This window comes from Amblyomma mixtum, chromosome 3 (assembly GCF_055824585.1).
Source record: "Amblyomma mixtum isolate Tamu chromosome 3, ASM5582458v1, whole genome shotgun sequence".
Classification (NCBI taxonomy): domain Eukaryota; kingdom Metazoa; phylum Arthropoda; class Arachnida; order Ixodida; family Ixodidae; genus Amblyomma; species Amblyomma mixtum.
In genome coordinates this window covers 117,017,878-117,041,048 of record NC_143014.1, presented here as the reverse complement: position 1 = coordinate 117,041,048, position 23,171 = coordinate 117,017,878, and the positions used below count along the sequence as shown (strand labels likewise).

Here is a 23,171-nt window from a genome sequence, read left to right as displayed (position 1 = left end):
CAATTCTAAAATAAAAGAATAGGCCCGTAGGCAAATTGTAATTTCACCACCCGTGGGTGGAAAAGTCAAATAAAAGGGAAAAGCTACTATAGCGACCCACAGCCGGGGGAGCGGGCCCGGGGAGACTCCCCTGATCTCCCCTGGGAAGTAGCGGAGAGGATGGGCAAATGGATGGGAAGAATGGTTGTAGGGAATAGGTTGGGACAAAGGCTGGGAATGGGGACAGCGAGATTTTTGTTCATATCCTTCGATTGTCTCGACTCCATTGCTGGCCTGCCAGGGCAGGGAGAGCATCGATATTGCCCAATGGTGCGGCCCCACTCACGGGATGCCCGACCACCCACCATACGCAACGGGCTCCGACCGTCGGAGACAGGAAAACCTAACACGGGGTCAGTAGCTACCTGGGGCTCCTCCACAACACTAGGAGGCTTTTCCAACCTGCCGGCTACTCGCCGTCGAGTGCTTTTCGCCGTTTTTCAGACTCCGGAAGTATGTGTGATGAGTCCGGCCAGTAGAGGCCCAGATCGTCAACGGTCGAAGGCCTCAGACCTGACACCCTCCGTGGGGACCCATCTGTGCTTCCTACCATCCATCCATGCACTTATTTCCTCCCCTAGCTTGCTCTTCTCCTACTGAGGAGAGGCCGCACAGTCGGATCCCCCCCCCCCCCGCTCTTCTCCTGCAAAGTATAGGTTGGGGCAACCAAAAGGAAATAAAAATAATAAGCCCCTGCCTGCACCACATACGTACAACAGGCTTAACCCAATTTGAAAATAAAAGAATAGGCCCGTAGGCAAAATGTAATTTCACAACCGTGGGTGGAAAAATAAAATAAAAGGGAAAAAGCTACTGTAGCGACCCACAACCGGGGGAGCGGGCCCGGGGAGACTCCCCTGATCTCCCCTGGGAAGTAGCGGAAGGGATGGGCAAATGAATGGGAAATTGGAAATTGGTTTGGGTTGTGGGAACTAGGTGGGATTGGGGACAGCAGGAATTTTGACCAGATTTGATTTGATTTGATCCTGAGTTTAGAGCACTGCACGGGCCTCAATCTGAGGCCCGGCCCGGGCCCGAGACCTGAAGCCCGGCCCAGGCCCGCTAAATTATCGCTCTAGCGAGCCCGGCCCGTGAATCCTCAAGTGAAGCCCAGCCCGGGCCCGGCCCGGCCCGTTTCACAGTTACGCTTGAGATATACTGCTCACTCTGAGCAAGTAGACTGCTACTAGACCGATAAGAAACTGGCCGACAAAGGTTCTGAAAACAGTTTGGCTTGCAGAAAGTTGGTTCTTTTTAACCCAGAAGGAAGTGATTAAGAGTAGTGCTCGCCAGGCCCGTCTTTTGGACAGTGATCTCGTGTAGGTGCGCAAAAGATAAACTAGGAAGTTCCGAGAGCCAAATAAAAAGGGCTGCATACGCGCGTAACAGACTACTTTGCATTCCCCCCATGATTTTAATCAGTTATATTTTGCCGCCCGGAAGTATAAACAGTAAAGCTGCCTAGCAAGCAGTGGGAGGACAATTTTAGTGAACGCGATCTCACATGTTGAACTCATAGCCGAACTGGTCGCCTTTCAGCAGAAACGAAATGCTAAAAGGCTTGAGTATTTCACGGTGTGTGTTTTGAAGACTATAAGCGTCGCAAACTAATATGTTCTTCCCGAATGCATTTCTAATAGTGTATAGGTATGTTTTGGGATGACGAACGATCAATGGCCAATTAAGAACGGTTGAATTTTACTCTTACTGGTGGAGCAGAAGGTAACGCGCGAACCACGTGATAACTTACAGGGCAAAACACTTGTATTGACAACCAGGCTGAAGAAGCGAGGAGGGATAGATGTGGCTATCAGATGAGATTTACAAACTGTCGCGAGCGTTTGCGGCTATTTAATTTACGAGACGTTCCGGTCAGCTGATCAAAATGAAAACCAAATGCGCTTTACTTCGTGAATTTTCTCACACGAGAAAATATAGCTATAACATAAACGCTATGTTTTTGGGGCTTAAGGGCCCAAGGGGAGTCAGGCTGTGAGAGAAACCGAAGCAGAGGGCTCCGGATCATTTCGACCACCTGAGTCTCTTCAACGAGCAATGATACTACAAAGTACATGGCTGTCATGGTTGCCGCATTAACAGAAATGAGGCCGCCGAGCCTCGGAGCAAACCCTGGTTCCCCGGCTCAGTAATCAAGCGCACTGACCACTAAGCCACCGCGGCGTGGAAATAAGCAAATAAATAAGTCAAGTAGTAAAGCTTAGTTTTTTTTTTTTTCTCAGCGCGTACTATAACCCATAGCTCAACCGTGTCGCTGCTCCAATGCCGCAGTTGTGTACTTCACTCTGCGATAGTGAATGAATATTCGGACACCAGCCGTTTCTGTACGGACCCAAGCTCGACTCGGGTCCGCCGCTTTAAGCCCGAGCCCGGCCCGGGCCCGAAACTTCAGGCCCGGCCCAGGACCGGCAAAAAAAATCATGTCCCGGCCCGGCCCGCGGGCCGGGCCCGGGCTTTCGGGCCGGCCCGAGCCCGTGCAGTGCACTACCTGAGTTCCTTTTCAGGCCTCCTTGAAGGGCGAGCACTCAGTCCACCAATAGTGGGCCCTCGGCGTCGAGCGTACTCCCACACCACAGAGAACGTTTTGTGGGCAATCTCCGACCGTCTGAGACAGGGAAAACCTACAGGGGCTCGACTAGGATCCCCTCCTCCAAGCCAGGTTCCGCCAACCCGACCGTCCCACAGTACTAAGATGACGGATTTTTCACACCACTCGTTCGGTGCTTCGGCTCTTACTCCACTGGTACTCGCACACGCAGCAGTTATCCTTTCACGGTTTTCGCGGCGTTCGTGCCCACCGACGATCGCCCCTGGTATAGTATGTGAAACTCCAATCCATTCTCCCACGCTTTCATGGTTGAAGTCTCAATTGATGTCCGCAGTTATCATCGCTCTTCTCCTACAGGAAGAACAACGCGAAGAATGCCCGCCTCCTAAGAAGCGCGCTGTAACGCAACTGCGAATAGCCGTGCGATCAAATGTTAAGGGCGCCATGGACGCCATGAGCGAAACTATGAGGCTAATGCACGAGAGCATGGTGCGAATGAAAGAGAAAATTGACATATTTAGCACGCGAGTACAGAAAATTAAAATGTATCTGAACAATACGGTAATACCGGCGATGGAGAGGATGAGTTCACAGCACATCGGAACGCAAAGCCCACCTCGCGATGGTCTCACTGCAAGCTAAGGGGGCTACAACGGTCAACATGGCAGTGCCAAATAAGACACGCAATCTCCGCGTGTGGCAATGGAACTGCAGGGGGATCGCCTCAAAAAGGGCGGTCCTCCTGCAGATGGTCAAATCAGAAACCGAGAAGCCACACGTCATCCTGCTACAAGAAACACTCACAACCGAACTGTCCCTTACGGGCTATAAGGCCGAAGCCCACAGAAACGAGCAAGGCAGAGGCGTCGCTTTACTGATTGGAAAGAAGATCCCATACATTCGGCATGACATCCGCCACACAGCCTGCTGTCTAGAACACCTCACGATCGAGATCATACCGAACGACCACGTAGGGAACAAGCAAAGCATCTTCCTCACAAATCTGTACAGCAGCCCTAAGGATACGAGGCAAGGGTTCAGAGGCATTCTGGGCAAGATTGCGCACATCGCCAAAGATAGTCCGCTGATTTTAGGTGGAGATTTCAACGCCCCACACCAGGCTTGGGGCTACGCGTATCCCTCTAGCAAGGAAGATCGCCTTCTCACGACAGCCTCCGATCTCGACTTCACGCTGATCACAGACCCGGAAACCCAACCAGATGTGGCACTTCCACATGTCGAGACACCACACCGGACCTCACTTTTGTCCGGGGTCTAGAGAAATGCGCTTGGCACAACTCGGGCATCGACCTTGGCAATGACCACTATATTCTCCGAATTGACGCAGAGATACCGGGAAAACGGCAAAGGGAGTACAAACTAAGGCCGATCTCACTAACGTCCTGCCTAGGAAAGCTAGCGGAACACGTCATACTTAATAGACTATCGGAATACGTAGAAGAAAAGGAGTACTTCCCCTCCAATATGATAGGCTACAGGCCGGGTCTCTCAACGCAAGACGCTATGCTACGAATCAAGAAAAGTCTGTTGGATCGCCCCACACGAGACACCAAGGCGCTGCTGTGACTCGACGTGGGACAAGCTTTTGACAACATCCAACATCAAGCCATTATCAAAGCCATATCTGACCACAATCTGGAAACACGCTTCTACCGCTACGTCAAGGCATTTCTGGAGGATCGAACGGCCACTCTCCGCATAGGCGAGCACGTCTCGAAGAGCTTTGAGCTGGGCGATAAGGGAACACCGCAAGGCTCAGTACTTTCACCATTCTTATTTAACTTGGCGATGACAAAGCTTTCTCGCGCACTGGGTGAAATTGCTGGTGTGGAGCACACCATATACGCAGACGATGTCACCATCTGGAGCACCGGTGGCAGCGATACGGAATTGGAAGCTCGCATGCAAGAAGCCATCACGGTTACCGAAGCCCATCTCGCCCGAATGGGACTTCGCTGCTCTTCCAGAAAATCGGAGCTGCTCATCTACCACCCCCCAAGACCAGGGCGCCCGTCCAACGACTGGCGCAGACACCCCACTCCATGCATAGAGTTACACGACAGGGATGGAAATCGCATACCTACGGTTGACAAAATACGAATTCTAGGACTAATCATCGAAAGCAACGGGTCCAACTCGGCAATGTTGGACAGCATCACGATCAAGATTGCAAACGCGATCCGGATGTTTCGGCGCATCATGAATAGGCACAGGGGACTGAGCGAGGACAACGCCATTAGAATGGTCCACGCTTTTGTTCTCTGTCACATCACATACGTGGCTGCGATGCTCAACTGGAAAAAAGTACATCGGAAAAGGCTCGAAGTACACATACGCCGAGCTTTCAAGACAGCGTTGGGGCTCCCCGATAATGCCTCCACCGATCTACTCTTACAGCTAGGAGTGCACAATACCCTTGACGAAATAATCGAGGCACAGCACACGGCACAGATAGCACGCCTATCAAGCACTAAAGCGGGCAGAGAGATTCTCGTCAAGCTCGGCCTGAACACCATAGCAGAAAGGGACAACGTCCTGCAGTTACCTAAAGTCGTGCGAGAAGCAATTAAAGTGTCCCCCTTCCCAAGAAACGTACACCCGATCCACAATCAAGGAAGAAGACTCGCCCGCGCCAAAGCCCTCGCTGCGGACGCGGCAAGGTTTCCAGACCAGACAGCTTTCGTGGATGCAGCGTACATACCGGGAAAGCATGCCTACTCGGTAGCAGTAGTCGACGGACACGGGCGAACGGGTAACTCACTCACACTTTTCACGAAGAAACCAGAGGTAGCTGAACAAGCAGCGATAGCACTAGCTCTCAAAGACTCGAGCTTCACAACTGTGTACAGCGACTCTAGAGAAGCCACTCGAGCTTTCGCCAAGGGCGGAATAGACAAGACGACGCTACGAATCTTAGGTGGAAGTAACATCACCGATCACTCCATCGTATGGTTCCCGGCACACATGGGCAGCTCAGGGGGTGGCCTGCGGAATCTCAACGAGATCGCACACGAGGCGGCGCGAGAGCTCATCGGCCGCGTCCCTCCGGTTTCCCCCGTCAATTATTCACGTACAACGAGCTCACTAAGCACTTTTATCTAGGCAGACGAGCGTTTCCCCTCCCGGATAAGAAATTAACCCGCAGCCAGTCGGTCACGTCACGCTTGCTCCAAACGAACTCATACCCCAACCCCTGGCGCATGAAGCACATCGACCCAGACTACAACGGACATGTGTGTGAACAGTGCAGTGAACGTGTAGACTTGACCCATATGCTGTGTGGTCGTGCATCAAGTGACGCCTACGCCCAGAACAAGGAACATTGGGACAAAGTACTAAAAAGTGCTTCACTATACACGACCAGCTTCGGGCTGTCCAGGAGGCCCGCGAGGCGGCGGAGAGCTTCGGGCTCTCTGTGCCGACGTGGGAGCTGCCCTCTACACCTGGCGCCTAGCCGAGTGTTCTTCAGGACCCCTACTGTGGGAAATAAAGTTTTACCACCACCAATTAATAGAGAATGGAAGTGCGAGGTGCATATATATGGGACTCGGAAAACTTACAGTCAAGCATTCACTGCAGCATTGTCACCGAAGATATGTATGAAAGGTTAAACAGAATGAAATTAGGCAGTGAGTATAAACCGCTGCCTAATTTCATTCTAAATTAGGCAGTGAGTATAAACCGAGGCCCCGCCGTGGTGGCTCAGTGGTTATGGTGCTCGACTGCTAGCCCGAAAGACGCGGGTTCGATCCCGGCTGCGGCGGCTGAATTTCGGTGAAGGCGAAATTCTAGAGGCCCGTGTGCTGTGCGATGTCAGTGCACGTTAAAGAACCCCAGGTGGTCGAAACTACGGCGCCCCTCACAGCTCGAGTCGCTTTGGGACGTTAAACCCCAATAAACCAAACCAAACCAGTATAAACCGATCATCCTCTACTGGGGCACTGCAGACTGAAAAATAGAGTTAGGCCAGGATGAGAAACCCTTTTTGACCAGCAATTAAGTGGCAGACATAGAGCGGAACGAGTGGAGAAAGAAGTGCGAGAAACGCATGCGCCGAGAGAGATGCGGGGTTTACCGTTTCCTTCGGCTGTTCGAATGAAACTGCTGTTTCATCTCTCAAAACGACGAGTGCAAGAGCAAAACCTTCTCTCCCCGCAGCTTGTGGCGAGAGGGAGAGAAAAGAGAGCGAGGAGTCGATTTTTATTTCTTGTTGAAAACCATTGGTCCCGAAAACGTTATACCCAGTTACCTTTCTGGGACTAAAATGCATTAATTCGTTTTTGTTGCTGCTGAAAAATCTCGAAAAAAACGTGTCTAGACCTTTAGTGGGAACACTGCCTTTTTGCTTGTGTTTGTATGTCTTGCCTCTATGGTCTGGAATCGTTTGATAAATGCTGTACTTGGACTGGGACATTCCATCCTTTTTTGAAGTTTGTGAGGAGGTTTTGTGTTTGTTGGGGCCCGACACCCAGCCAGTCCTCCCCGCTCGATGCTCGTGTGAGAGACAAGTAGTGCGCCTTTCCTTTTTGAAAGGAAAGGCACACTTTCCTTTTTCTTTTTCCTGTATTTTTCGCGAGGATTTTGTTCTGTTCTCCCGTGTGTTTTTTCCTCTTGTTGCGTTGCTCTCTTGTCTCTTTCCTCTTTTCACGCCCATACCGAAATTAGAGTTTCCTTTCCTACAAAAGCCGCCTCGTTTATTTCTTATACCTTTAGTGTATGTGTAAATTCAACCTGCAATCTTCCACATCCTCACACCATCCATCCATCCATAGCTGCTTCGTTTCCTCCCTTTTTGGTGTGTAACAGCTACGTTAGCAGACCGGTGAACTTATAATCAGCCATGTGGAAAAAGGAAAACTCAGGAGAGGCCCTAGCTATCCGCTCTGCACTCCAAAAAAGAGTGCCGGAAGTCATGCGCTTTCGCAAGGTCTAGTATTTTGCCAACGATTGGATTGGATTGGATGTGGGGCTTATCCCTTTATAACGGGCGGACATTACACGAAAGTCCTAGCCAACTTTCTGACGCTACGGCGGAGTCTGTCCTGCCGTGTCGTCACCACCATCTAACGCTTCAGCCTATTCCAATTTTCAAGGCGGTGCTTTGTTGTTTCGACCGCCCTGGCCTTGGAAATGGCTTCCTGTTCGTTCACTTCGCTGCCACTCGCACTGCCCACTGTCGGTTGACTCGATTCAAAACCCAGCGCCTGCGGAAGGGTACATCCACTCGGTTGGCAGGGGTAGAGCGATCGACAAAACAGAACCACATGTTCGATCGTATCCTCTTCCTGCCCACACATCGTGCACAAGCAGTCCGCATTTACCTGGCCGGCAATCCGGGCTTGCCACTTCTTCGTGCGCAGCATCCCCGCCCGAGCCTCGAAGAGTAGGGCACTGCCAAGGGAGTTGTCATAGAAGCGCTCCTGCGCAATCTCTCGCTTGTGCGCAGTGTACAATCCGAGAGCTGGCTTGGCCTCCGCGCTGGTCTTCCACAGCTCTGTCTCCGTCGCCACCACACACTGCCGCACCTTCCCTTTTCTCCAGCAGGTGCCTTCGGTGTCAGTGATCGTAGGCAATGGCACACCGTATTTGCTCCCCAACGCTCGTACCCTCCTCTTCCAGCGCGTACACATACCAGAGTACAGCAGACAACGCTGTACTTTGTGGGCCCAGCGTTCTTCCCCAAGAGTCCTCGAGCGCATCTCTAAATTGAGCTTTGCCGTCGCCTCCCGTGCCTCGAAGGAGGACCACCCCACGTCTCCCTGCACGGCCTCGTTTGGTGACGTACGGCAGGCACCCAGAGCCCGCCGTCACACCTCTCTTTGTCGCCGCTCCAGAAATTCACGGGTCCCCGACGAGACACACAGCACACTGTTCGCATAAGTCAGTCTCGGCACCATCACCGCCTTCCAAATGGTGCGCAGTACTTCCAATCTGTTGAACGAGCATAGTGCCTTGGCTCTTAGGACCAGTGGCGTAGTCAGAAATTTTGTTCGGGGGGGGCTCATGTTGCAGCGCGGGCTCGTCATGGAATTTGTGGAGGGATCGAACGCATGAATGATAACTGCATTGCCATTGACAATGAATGTCATTGTGTATTAGTTAACGCTACGCACTGTCTAGACAAGTGAAATATGTATTTTCTTAAATAAAAGAATGTATTCGTATGTATTAAAAAAAATGGCAGACATAACTAATACCAATGCTTCCATGTTTTTGCGTATTTAATTAGTAAAGAAAATATCGCACGAAGTCTAGAACTATGGACAATCACTTCACCAGCAGCCTATGCGAGTACCTCGCTGAAACTGGTCTACACTCCTTCTTCTAACTTTCTGAAACCTACATTCCACTCCCCCTTTTCTCAACTTATGCCTCATGGCAGACTTCTCGAATAAAAAAAAAAAAATGTCTAGAACTATATCAGTTCGAAATCAGCAAAGCAGTGCATGCCGTTGATATGAAAAACATAAAGGCCATGAAATGAGCGAGTAGAGGGCAAGTTTAATAAATCTTTGTCGTTCAAGAACCTTTGCATATTTGTACATATGCAACGGCCAGGGAAAAATCTCAATGACGCTGTCCTTCATTTCAGTGTACTGCGCAGCAGCAGCTGACACCGGTCATGTATTGCGAGTAATTGCACCGAAATTTTAGTCGCAACAGCGAGCACATGTATAAACTAGGAATTCTACAAAATATACATTAGAAGTGCGAAGTTAAAATGGATAATATTCTCTTCTGTGGCATGACGGCACAAATGAATCACCACAACGCTTCGTTTCATCGGACCTCGCTGCGTGCTTTTGCAACTTGTCTGATAGTGTGTTGATTTGGCTTGTCTCGTTGTATGGTGCGATGCACGAGATTAAGAAAGTGAGTGCAGTTTTGGCGTCAAAATTTTATAACAATAATAAATTAATTAAAATTCCCGTTTTGAAACTCCAGAGCACGACTTTTGAAATGTCAGTGCAGCTTTCGCGTCAAAAGTTTATGGGAACTCTATACCCATTAAGTTTCGGAATTGAAATGCGTGGCTCCGTAGACCCCGCAGCCGCAGCGAAATGCCGCGGCGAGCCCGCTTGCCATCGATAGGCCCTTGAAATTTTGTGCTGGCTCCTTGCGTTACGTGACTCCAGGTGCATGGGCGTTGCCACGAAATCCAATCCGAGTTAGCAATGTTCGCGCCAAAATATCCCTTCCGGTTTGGTTTGGTTTATTGGGGTTTAACGTCCCGAAGCGGCTATGAGGGACGCCGTAGTGAAGGTCTCCGGAAATTTCGACCACCTGGGGTTCTTTAACGTGCACTGACATAGCACAGCACACGGGCCTCTAGAATTTCGCCTCCATCGAAATTCAGCCGCCGCGGCCGGGATCGAACCCGCGTCTTTCGGGTCAGCGCCGTAACCACTGAGTCACCGCGGCGGGGCAAAATGTCCCTTCTGGTCTGAAAAAAGACATTGTCGGTGACAAAATCCACAATGACTTCCGGCGCCGGTGGTTTTTTGGTCAGCGTGCGTGACAGTTCGAAAAAATTTCGGAGGTGGGGGGGGCTGAAGCCCCATAAGCCCCCCGTTCAAAGTTAATAGCGTTCAAAGTTAATTAGCCAAATTTCGTTAGCTATTTTTTTAACTCTTCACTTTACGCTGTATATTGCAATGCAGTTTTGGCGACTGTAATGATTCAAAGCAAATACAATTTGCAGCATGTCCCTAAGTGCAACAGATATTGAGATATTCGCGATTGAATTTTCAGACTTTTCGGATCCGATTCGGGAACTGAACGTTCACAGTGCGCCGGAAATCCCGCCCACGATACTGCGTAAGAGATTGACAAAATTATGACGACAACCGAGGGCACCAAGGCTATATAGTTACGACTGCGGCAGGCAGGCGCTCGAGAAGAGCGCATAGTCGCTGCTTCCGTGAGCAGCACGCGCTCTTATTTCGTCATTGGCATTGAACTTGGAGGCGCGTTTCCTGCCGTCAGCGGCTTTGAAAAAGCAGCATGGTGATAACGCGCAAAATTACCCTTTCCGCTCTGGCTCGGCCAAGAAAGGAACGGTGTGCAAGTTGTTTGCTTGTGCTTTATTATTTTTCATCCAAAGTAATTTCAAAAGACGTTGACTGTTGCCCCGTCGTATCTCGGTGGCTAGGTTTTATGCATCAGTAATTCTCAAAGTGCTTGCCTTCAAGCGCCACACATGCCAATCTCCCCTTCATAGACTGCAGCACTCGTTTCACAACCTGCGGGGATATATTCGCACATGCCTTGATGGTTATTTGTTTTAGGTCTGCCACGTCTTCGGGTTCAGTTGCGTAGACTTCGTTGTTGACGTAACCCCAAAGGAAGAAGTCTAATGGAGTTAGGGCGGGTGACCATAACATGATTCCACTGCGCCCTATCCACTGTTCGGGGAAGCTGCTGTCGAGCCAATTCCTTGCATGCGACGAGAAATGCGCAGGCGCCCCGTCGTACTGAAACCACGAGCCCCGCTACTCGATTTGAATAAATGCCACACCAGACATTCACTGACCACAGGTCTTGGTGGTGGTGTTCCGGAGCCAGTGCGGGTTCTGATCAGACCGTGTACATTGACTTCCCCATTACGGCAATAGTGGGCCTCGTCCGTCCACAGAACTTTCCTAAAAAAGTCCGAGTCTTCGTCACATTTGATCAACACCCAGTTGCTGAATTCATACCGCTTTTTATAATCGTCCTCACTGAGATCTTGATGCAGCCTTATGTGGTAAGGATAAAAACTATGCTTCTTGAGCACTCTCCAGACTGAATAGCGGGCGGATCCAACGAACTCGACGATTTGACGGATGTTGGCTTCGGGGTATGCACGAAGCTGTAGGCGAGAACATTTGTCTCGAATTCTTCCCTCAGGGTAACTCCCTCTGCCTTCCTTGAATGAAGCACAGATCCTGTGGTCCGGAGCAGTTTGTGCATTTTAGCGAACATCGTATGTGGCGGAACCGGGCGTCCAGGATTCTCGGAGGCGTAGAGTCTATAGAGGCGAGGCGAGCGTTGCCATTCTTTTTTACAAAGACGACAACCATCGGCACCTCCTCGGTCAACGAGTATCGCGGTTGAAGCTGCCCTGCCATTCCAACGCGCATTCAGAGTTCATATCGCAGCAGCCTTGTTCGTTCTGTTAACCGAATCGACAGCTGGCAGCGGACCAATGGAGATTCCGGTGAAAAATAATAAATCTCAAGCCGATAAGCCATCGGTCCTTTCTTGTCCGAGCCAGAGCGGGAAGGGAAATATTACGCGTCATCACCGTGCTGCTTTTTCGAAGCCGCTGACGGCAGGAAACGTGCCTCTAAGTTCAGTGCCAATGACGAAAAAAGAGCGCGTGCTGCTCACGGAGGCAGTGACTATGCGCTCTGGATGGATGGATGGATGGATAGGAGCGCCCCCTTTGAAACGGGGTGGTGGCAATTGCCACCATGCTCAGCTTTTCTTTATTTATTTTTTTTTTGTTTACGAGCGCCTTTTTTGTTTACGAGTGTCTTCACGAGCGCCTGCCTGCCGCAGTCGGAGCTAGCCTTGATGCCGTCGGTTGTCGTCATCATTTAGTCAGTCTCTTAAGTAGCATCACGGGCGGGATTTCCGGCTCCCCACCTCGATGGACACTTCCGAGGCGTACACGCGAAGCGCCTACGCGCACTGGCGTACGCTGGAGCCTGTCTGCGCATGCGGAAGGCGCGACGCGCGAGCAGGCGCGAGCGGGGCGCAGATATCTGTGCATAGTATATAAGTGAAGTGCGCAACTACTCAGACAGGACACAGAAAGAAACACATACAACAGTTCACGAGCGCAACTACCAACTGTTTAATGGGGTGAAACAACAACAGCATATATACAGAAAATCAGAGCATGCGTAAAGGTAGAGCAGGCACACACATCACAAAGACCGCATTTTTATACAAACGAATCAAGATATGAAACTTCAGCATCATAGATCTGCAACGAAGCATCCCTTACGCAGCGATCAGATAGTTTTTTAACATGGAAGGCCTCTAAGACAAGCCGGGCTTTTACATTGGTACTCCTGCCTAGAATCTTGGTCATCTCAAATCTTGCCCTACACGTGCATAAATAAATGTGCCTTACAAGGTTTGAATTTTTATCATTATTGTCAACATTTTTTGCATGCTCCCGTAGCCGGTCATTAACGCAACGGCCAGTTTGGCCTACATAGGAAGAGCCACAAGAAAGGGGCAAGCTGTATACCACTCCTGTGGCGCACTTAACATGGGAAGTGCCATGCCTTTTTCTGCAACCCCTTTCACAAACGCCAGAAATGCGGCAGCAAAGCTTTGATAGCTTGTTGGGGGCTGAGAACACCAAAGGTACATGGTGTCTACCGGCCACTCTCTTCAGGTTATGAGACACCTGGTGCACATAGGGGACCACAACCGGCTTTGAAGCCGAGTAGTCAGGTCTTTTTTGGGCGCCTTTTTGTTTCTGCAGGAGGGTTTCAGCGACGGCAGATATGACCGGACCAGGGAAGCCTACCGCCAAGAGGCGGGAAAACTGATAGTCGAGACTTTCCTGCATGCTATGAGGGCACGACTTGTGAAACTCCGACTCCAAACAGAGAGACGCAATGGCTCTTTTTGCAACCTTGGAGTGTGAGGAGTCGTATCTCAGTAGCTCCTTGTTAGCACGGGGGGAATACATATGGCAAATGTGGCTGCCACGGAACATAAGTTTGAGGTCCAAAGGAAAGGTCATCTGTTTCCCAAGCTGCATGATTTGGATTATTAAATATTAGTGGGCCCTACGTGATGCGTAAAGTATTCGGGCATCCGGGCACACAAGCTCAGTCGCGCTTACGTTTCAGAAATTTGGTACAGCTTCTAGCTAGGGGTGTAGGAAAAAATGTACCGGAGGATACATCCCCGGAAAAAAAAAGTGCCCTGAGGAAGCGCCCACTAAGAAATAAAATCCCCAAGTGAAAAATTACCCAAAGAACGAATTCTTCGGAAACCCACTTGACAAAAAAATTGTTTTCTTTATTTGACTCTTTCATCACTTTGAGAATAGATCTAGCATATCACATACACGATGTAACAATAGCGCGCAAGGAACACGAGGGACGGAAAGGAAACGACGCAGACAAGCGCTATCTTTGCTTAATGTTGTCACATAAATGCAGGTAAATGACAAAAACGAAAAGAAAAGCAGCACCGTCATCTACAAAATAATAGGAAAGAGTAACAATTCAACGCAGTAGATATGTATAAGCAGAAGTAATGGAAAATAAAGGTTAAATTGTGCAGTTTACCCCCAAAAATGCACTAGTGACCATGTCTGTCCGTTCATCAGTATGAGACCTGGGCCACATGGAGCGTTTGTCGCACGCGGCCGCGCTGCCGAACAATTGTACCGCCACAAGCGCAAGAAGCGCCCATGACAGCCAAGCTCGGCGGCACGGCCGCGCGTGCCACAAACGCTCCATGTGGCCCAGGTCTCATACTGATGAACGGACAGACATGGTCACTAGTGCATTTTTGGGGGTAAACTGCACAATTTAGGCTTTATTTGCCATTAGTTCTGCGTATACATATCTACTGCGTTGATGTTTGTTATTCTTTCCTATTATTTTGTAGATGACGGTGCTGCTTTTCTTTTCGTTTTTGTCATTTACCTGCATTTATGTGACAACATTAAGCAAAGATAGCGCTTCTCTGCGTCGTTTCCTTTCCGTTCCTCGTGTTCCTTGTGTGCTATTGTTACATCATTTATGATGTGGGCTGCATGCGTTGGCATTGAAAACGTTGTGCCATTTTAAGGAAAGCAAGTGCTCATTACTGGCTCCCTGGGTCAGTGGACGCCTGAATCGCGCTTCGTGGAGCGATGAGAGAGAGATATGGGCTGCAGGCATTGACAACGTTGCGCCAGAAACGTGGTGCTGAAGCCATAGGCCGTCGGCGCTCATTGTGTTCACTGGCGTTGACAACGTTTTACGCTCCGATCGTCTTAAGGAAAGGAAGTTCGCATAACGCTCCCTGGATCAGCGGACGCCTGAATCGCGCTCAAAGGTACGTGCGGTAATGAGAGAGAGATGTGGGCTGCATGCTGCATGCGTTAGCGCTGACAACGGCAACCGAACTCTCGCGATCAACCATTAACTGCCGCCTGCCAGGGTGACAGAGTGGGCGGGGACTTTAATGTGCATATAAAAACAAACAGGAATTTCTTACCCTCTTATGCGGGACAACATCCCGTTCCTCTCGCTCGTACGTCTCCGACGGATGTGACAACCTTAGCGAAATACTTCCATAGACCTCGTCTTTGAGAACCAGGCATTGGTGTATATTTGCAAGTCGAGCATATATCCATCTATTTCTCCGACCACAAAGCTTCCTTGATGACAATCAAGAACTGTTAGTGGAGTGTTTCTTGAAGAAGGAAAATGTGTGAAAAATAAGTTGTTTATCTGCAGGGAAATATTCCGCTGTTCCATTAAGCCCCTAAAGTGTAAAACTAAAAAAGTAATAAAATTGACTTGGTTAATTGAATAAGCAGGTGAGAAATGTTTCGTTTTCATAGCGGCCCGCCGGAACCACTAATACAACTTCGGGGACTCCAGAATACTAGCGTACACTACTTTTTTCTTTCAATTCCATGCAACGGTATACTCATACTGAAAACAAAATTGAACGCACACGGAAGAAGGAAACAGGAAGAGCACTGCACTGCGTGGTGTAGTGCACCGCGAGCGCCGCGGCGGTTGCAGAAAAAAAAAGTAATCTTTTGTGAGGAATCCCTCAAAACTGTTACTCCATGGTTGGACCAGCCTCCCGCCAGAGTGCTATCGCACGGCAGTACGGCCGACGTGATTCCTCTCTTTACTGCTCACAGCCGGAAAGGCAAAAAAAAATACAGTGAAACGGTAGACGCGCCTTAGGAGAAGCGCCATCCAAGCAATGGTATCGACCAACTGTGATGACGTCGCGGTAACCGCCTTGAAGCTGCAGGTGCAAGGTAGGGGAGTGGGGGCAAGATTCCGTGGCAGGAACCCGACGAGCTTCGACTGGCGCGTGGTTTGATTTTGAATTGGGACTGCAGAAACAGCCCGGTTTCACGCGCAGTATATAAAGAGGCTATGCTATATGTGTTCGCGCTGCAGCCTCTCTGCCCCTGTCGTGCAGCGCATAAAAATCCGCTGTGCGAAATACGCTCAGAGCAGTGTGCCATCAATGAGTCCATGCAGCTAGGTTTCCTTTCAGCGTGAAGGAGTTCAGGACCTCATTCTGCTGCTGCAGGAGCACATGGCTAGTGTGGTGCTCGTATTTAAACTTTTGCTGCGGCACAAGGATCCGCACCAGGCGCGCTTCGAGGACCGCCGTCTGACAGCCACGCTGGCGCGCTTGTCGGGCGTGCGCATTCTCAACCCCGAGGTAAGGGCTAAACTACATTGTCGCAAGTTTTCTCGTGCACTGAGGACTCACCAAATTGCGGCGCTTGTAACGTAACTTTTTTTTTTGCAGTATCGTTTCCTGGATGCTTTTCGGAAGCCGAAGTTGTCATTGTTCGCCGCGGACCGCTACCACGTAGCGAGAAATCGGGGCATCGATCAGATGTCTGTGATTATCGTCGCGGCCCTGAGGGCAAGACCAGGAGAGGTGTACGTCGTCGTGCACCGGTGTCGTCGGTGTGGAGCGAAAGGGTGTGAAGGACTGTGTACGGGAGGCCCGGGCATGGCCCAAAAGAACCCTCTCCATCAACTAGCACCAGAGACACTGTGTCTGGCTTCAAAGTTATCGCTCTGCCCCGTCAGCGAAGGCGGTTGTGTGGAATGCGGCGGGCGCAACAGAAAGACGTGCGATGTAGCCAGAGGGCTAAAGGGGAGGGGCCGCGCGGGGAGCCCAGCGCGACCACACGCATCCCTGCGGCCCGTTTTGCAGCGCGTCCACAACTTCCCCCCCTTTGGCGCAGAGACAGGCACGTTTGTGCGGTTGTGTGTGCGCGCATGCACGCCTGCAGACGGCTTTGTTGCGAGGTACGGGCTGTGGACTCGGTGAAGGCTAGGAGTTGGGTCTCTATTAAGGAAATTTAACCCAAAAGAAAAGAGGGCCCCAGGCCCTTAGAAAATACATACTGGCTCCCCGAGCGGCTTGTTCTCTTCCGCTGCTGGAGGAAGACTCGCTTTGTCCGTTGACGGCCGAGTTTTCGAATGCCGTGGTCGCGTGACCAAGCCGCGGTTCTTGGAAGAGACCACCCCGGGTTCCGATGCGAGAAGAGAGAGGACAGCCGTGACCCTCATAAATATGTCAAGTTCGAGAGGAGTGCGTCTTCGGCTGAACATGAGCCCCGCGTTCGCGAAGTGGCCGGCACCCTGCGGCGCCGAGGGTAGGCCGGAACGCTCGCGGCACAAACAGTTTCCCGGAGTTCGCGGGCCCACAGGCCTGCAGTGTCTTGCAACGCAACGGCCTTACTAATGGCTCGAGGTGGCGAGGGAGGCCGGCAAGTTAGCACCAGGAGGGCTCCCAGCAGAGGAGGCGAGGCGCTGGTTTAGGGGAACCGTTGCCCTCCGAGGGACACCTGATCCCCTTCGACACATCCCCAACGGAGCCGCCGGCCTTCGCGGCTTCGTGGAAAAATCGGCGGGCGCCCTTGGTCGGCTGCATGAGCAGCGACGGCGAAAAACCGTTGGGCGAGGAGGGCACCGAAGGAAAGAAAGAGAGTCCTCAAGGAGACAGAAGAGAAAAAGGACAGAACGAGCAGAGACGGGTGAAGTGAACGGACGCAGATCGCGCTGGTCTGTAGTCGGCGAGGCCGGACCCGAGGGCATCCGCAGCAAACTGACCGCCAGCCGAGACGCCCAAGAAGCCTGACGCCACAACCCGTCATAGTCACCGAAACGTGGGACCGCCACCAGGCTGAGCGCCACCCCCGCCAGAGCAGCCGAAAGCGAGGCACCTGCTGGCCGGACCGCACCGACGCCTAATACAAGACAGCGGTGAGCGGAACTCCCAGTTTCACCTTCAGGCAGAGTGTGAATAAATTAGGTTGACTCGGAGGCGTTGTGTGTTGGCTCAATTCTCCTCGCTTCAGCAGAACCCGTAGATAGCAACAAATATTGTGTTGCATTGTGACTGACCCCCGACAGGCGGGAACGTCACAAGGGCACAAGACGGACCACGGCTGGGCCTACTGCTCACCGCGCCGCCACGCAGCTGTAGGTCGACGTTGAAGTGCTCCTCCAAACGGCCCTTTTCAGGGCCACCTCATTGCTTCCTGGCAGACTGAGGGCATCCCCGTCTCACGGCCGTGTTCCCTCTGTTTGTCGAAATCGGCACCAGACATCAGAACCCGCGCTAGGCCTCGTTGCAGGGTTAGCCAAGTGCAGTGCGGCTTCAGAGAAGTTATGACCTGCGCTTGGCCTAGCTACAACAATTGTTTCTTTAGCGACCTCTCGCGCTTTGTCGAAATCGGCTTTAAAGGTCACGCTATATATAGGCCTCGATGAATGGGTTAACCGAGTGCAGCGCCTACCTTTGTTTCTTTGCGTTCTAACCTGTGTACAGTGCACCTTTGTTCGCTCCTTACTTTTGTTCTTTTCAGTCGTTTCCTGAATCCGTCCAAAGAGACGGGCTTGCCGGACGATTGTTCACCGTGAATGGAACCACGAGGCGATCGCACTGCATACAGCACGCCTTTGATCCCTTGTGTTTTTTTAAATAAAAACATGGTCGCGTCCGAGGATTGCTTCGACAGCTCGGGCAAAACCACGAGGACTGCACACGCCGTGTTGTCGCTGTTAAGTGAAGAGGCACAAAACGGATGTCGTCCTTACTAAAGGTCTCGGGGCCACCTCAATGTTTCCTGGCAGACTACGCGCTTTCCGTCCCGTGCACATGTTCCCCTCATTTCTAACCATTTGTAAGTTGCATATCAATGAATCAATACATCAATGCACTTAATTTAACAGAAAAATCTGGCTGGTCACAATGGGCAAAAAGCTGTGCACGCAGCTTGACAAGGCCCAGGGCACCATTACATGACAGTAGTGAATGTAAGAAAAACAGGTTGCTACTTTAAAAGAACGTGGAAGGTACACCAAACGACATAAGAGATACACATTACAATCGCATTACAGTAAAGAAAAAGAAAACACTTTGACAGCAGATATACAGTATCAATTTACACTATAATACATACAAAACTTACGACATTCAGCACTACGACACGAAATATAAGAACAACACAAAAGGTAAAATAGAAAATGCAAGTTATAATAGTACAGATAGATTAGCTGTTTACATTTACATATGCACAAAATGAGTCCTCAGCTTCTTGGGACTAAAATCGGCCGTGTGCTTATATTAGCATCGGTCCTTCAAATCCTGCAGAACGCTTGAATTCGGAACTGCTAGTATCAAAGATTATTTAGAACTTCAGTTTGGGATAGATGGTGCATAGTACTTGAGAAAGCAAACAGTGCTGCCTACAATGACAAACACAGCGGAAGAACGACGCAGGACAAGCGCTATCCGGCGCTCTACGGTATGGAACTTTGTGGCTGTGAAAAATGAACGTTCACGTCAGTGCCTTATGTCTTTAGGCTGCCTACAAATCGTTATTCACTGTTGAAGACGGAGGGGGCCTGAAGATGGCTGACTCGTTCAGCCCCGCAGGTCCCGGCTCCGAAGGACCGTGTCGAACTCCGCTATGGAGGAAACTGTACAGAAGGATTATTTTACATATTTACAGTCGAGAAGGGAGTGCTCCGGTCACAGAACAACATCCCGTTAAGTAGGGTTCATATTCCCCAGATCTCTGAGTGGGGAATAAAGTTCGGAGAACGATGACCAACCAGGTGGGCAGATGTAGACACTGGTGATACCTCCCATGGCAGGGGGCGGTGCTGGGTTCTCTCGCAGTTAGGTTGATGGGAAGGAGAAGACAGAGTCATCAAACTGATGCGTCACCTTGACCACTGGGCAAGTCTTCTGTGAGTTGCCGCCACGGGAAAGGAGTCTCCTGCAGTCTCCCCGCAGGTGAATGAACGTCCTCGAACTCCCCCGCCGGATGGCCGAAGCACGAGACCTCTGTCGAGGACACCGCCGTCTTTCAATTATCAGCCTCAGCTTGACCTTGCGTAGCACCACCCTGTCCGGTGACCCGAGGACAGACTCGGCCACACTACCGCTGCCACCGTCGTCTATGCTTCCGCCGCTGCTTCCGCCGCTGCTTCCACCGCATCTTTTCTTTGCGATGAGTCACGTCCGGTACTAATTCTTCCCAGGCCCGTGTTCTCCGATCTTAACAGCTCCTCAGCGGCCCGAAAAATCTCGAATGGCCAGCGTTCACGACCGCTGGGCAGGAAGAGATGAGGTTGGAACCGGGTTGAAGGGCTGGTTTCCAGAAATGGCATCCAAGCTCAAACATTCAACGAAGAATGACATCAGTGGACTGTTCCACGAGACAGGGCACTGACCCACAAAGAAGCGCTCAGAATTTGCCAAAGATCCACCAGGCTTCCCACAACGGTAACAAAGCAGTTTACTGAATATGACTTGATTCTGGCGCAATTTTGTGCCGACAAAGCGAGAAACATCCCCTTTGAAATCGGCAAAGACGGACTGCTCGAACCCAGGTTTAAAAAGAAAAACACAGGAGGTGATCCTGTGAAGGACTGTGTACGGGAGGCCTAGGCATGGCCCAAAAGAACTCACTCCACCGACTAGCACCAGAGCCACTGTGTCTGGCTTCAAAATTATCGCCCTGCCCCGTCTGCGAAGGCTGTTGTGTGGAATGCGGCGGGCGCAACAGAAAGACGTGCAAAGTAGCCAGAGGGCTAAAGGAGAGGCCGTTCCGTTCCGGGAGCCCAGCGCAACCACAGACATCCCTGCGGCCTGTTTTGCGGTGCGCCCCAACTCCCCCCCCCCCCCCCCCCCCCCCTTTGGCGCGCAGACAAGCACGTTTGTGCGTTTGTGTGTGCGCGAATGCGCGCCTGCAGACGGCCTTAGCAGCGGCCCCGACAGACCGCGTAACGGCTAGAGGTGGCGGGGGAGGCCGGCGGCTAGCACCAGGCGGGCTCCCAGCAGAGGAGGCGAGACGCTGGTTCAGGGGAACCGTTGCCCTCCGAGGGACACCTGATCCCCTTCGACACATCCCCAACGGGGCCCTCGGCCTTCGTGTCGTAACGGCCGCGGCTTCGTGGGGAATCGGCGGGCGCCCTTGGTCGGCTGCATGAGCAGTGTTACGTTTCGAATTATTCCGAGCTTCGAGACAGTGGGTTTCGGATGGACATCCGCTTGTCTGCGCAAATTCCTTCCGGCTGATCCCACGGGCTCGCGGTGCTCTTACGTTTCAAATTCCTCTGTGCATCGAGACTGCGGTGTGGAGATGGCCGTCCGCTGCCTGGGAAGTTTCATCACGGTCATCTACTTGGGCCGCAACAGCATGGTATCGTGTGCGTCGGCGGCGACGGCGGTGGTCTGCGTGATTCACGGCGGATGCGGCAGAAGCTGTTTACAACGAGCAACAACGCCTGTGTACTCGCGCTTCTGAAGAGACTTCTCCGCTTGCCTTGTGCGGAACCGTGGGCGCGAGGGGAGCTTCGGCAGTCCATCACGGCGGAGGCGGCAGAGGTTGTTTACAGCGAAATGTTTACAGCGAGCAACGACGCCTGTATACTCGCGCTTGTGAAGAGACTACTCCTCTTGCCTTGTGCGGAACCCAAGCGCGAGTGAAGCTTCGGCATTCCGTCCTCACGGAGAGCTGTGCAGTTCAGGTGTCTGGCCTTGGCCCCCACTTGGATCTTCTTCCGTGCTTGTCATCACTGCTGCAAGAGCGGCCGGGACAACATTTTGCCGGATGTGGCGAGAGTGTGTCGGGGACGTCCTGGTGGGCGGTTCCCGAAGACTGTACACGTGACCTAAACTACAATGATTGGACACTTTTAATCGAGCTAAATTCCCCAACCAGGGACCTAGGGACAAGGGAGCCGCAGTGCTCGTTTTCAGTACCGATATCTCCTTGATCACCATGTAAATAAATCTCTGCTAAGTTTCTCTTCCTCGACCCGTCTCTGCATCGGCGTCAGCCCCGATGCCCGAGTGCCTGCAGCTCGACTACTGACTTGGTTTTCGCTACCCGTTAAGTCCGCTACCGGAGCAGACACAACGCAACAGCAGCGACGGCGGAAAAACGTTGGGCGAGGAGGACACCGAGAGAAAGAAAGAGGATCCTCAACGAGGTCGCCGCTAGCCACGGGCTAGCGGCCATCTAGTACGTCCCTCCGCAACCTGCTCTCGACGCAATAAATGTTTTACAATCCAATCAGAGAGACGCGACGGAGAGAAGCGACAAAGGAGAGAACGAGCAGAGACGGGCGACGTGAACGGAGGGAGATCGCGCTGGTCTGTAGTCGGCGAAGCCGCGGACCTCAGGGGTCCGTAGCAAACTGACCGCCAGCCGATACGCCCAAGAAGCCTGACGCCTCAACCCGTCAGAGTACCGCTAGCCGAGACGCCTGGGAAGATTCGACAGTGTCAAGATTGAAGCCCCCCCCCCCCCCCCCCCCCCCCCCCCCCTCTCCGTTAGCGGTCGCCGGGCCAGTTCGCCCAACCACGGGACCGTCACCAGGCTGAACACCACCCCGCCAGAGCAGCCGAGAGCGAGGCACATGTTAGCCGGACTGCATCGACTCCTAATACAAGACAATGGTGAGATGATGATGATGAAAACTTTATTTGGAACAAGGGAGTTTTAGACACGTCGGTCCTTGGGCCCCCGCACGGCCCCACTGCACTCAAACGTTCATGTCCCGGAGGCTCATGACGCTGGCAGCCCGGCATGTGGCGATGGTTTACTTGGCCGGGTCCTCGGACTCGGAGCGCAGTAGGGTCTCCCAAGCCTTCCAAGTGGTAAGGTGCTCCAGGCCCCGCGGGGGAGGATCCGCCGGGCAGAGGAAAAGAATATGGTCGAGAGTGGCTTTGGGGGGGTGGCAGAGGGTACAGGAAGGGTTCGTGTGAACTGGGTGATATCGCGAGCGTATACAAGGGGAGGGCAAAGTGCGTGTTTGAAGCCGCCTCCAAAGTGTATGATGGTAATTGTCGAGGGAGGGATGAGGTGGGGGGGGGGGGGGGGTAGAGCCGACGCTCGGCTTTGCAGGCCTGCGTCATTTCACTGAATGAGTGCATGCGCTCCCGCGAGAAACCCAGGTCGGAGGCCGCCGGTGCCCGGTTGAGAGAAGCTCGGGCTAATGCGTTGGTGGCCTCGTTTCCGGGATTCCCGGAGTGGGCAGGCACCCATATCAGCTCCACATGGCGGGTCGGGTGCGCGGCCAGGGAGTCCAGTATGCGAAATGCAGGGACGTACGTGAACTCTCCCGCGAGCAAAATATAGTATGGCAGTTTTAGAATCTGACAGTATATATCGAGCCTCCGTGCGTGTGATGGCCAGGGGTGCATGTTTTTGGGGAGAGGTTTGATAAGTAGTTCGCGGTGAATATGGCGGGGGATCTGGAGCTGTGTGGGATCCGTGACTAATATGCATATACCGAGGGTGTGTAGG

General features: G+C 52.0%; 1 protein-coding gene across 1 annotated transcript; it reads left to right on the top strand.

The window, feature by feature from the left end:
* Nucleotides 1-11,135: 11,135 nt before the first annotated feature.
* LOC149351528 (uncharacterized) lies at nucleotides 11,136-17,897 on the top strand. Its single transcript, XM_089575613.1, has 5 exons — nucleotides 11,136-11,372; nucleotides 13,110-13,205; nucleotides 15,875-16,045; nucleotides 16,136-16,301; nucleotides 17,758-17,897. Exons 1-5 carry the CDS (start codon nucleotides 11,136-11,138, stop codon nucleotides 17,895-17,897), a joined length of 810 nt encoding a protein of 269 aa, XP_089431739.1.
* The last annotated feature ends 5,274 nt before the right edge of the window (nucleotides 17,898-23,171 follow it).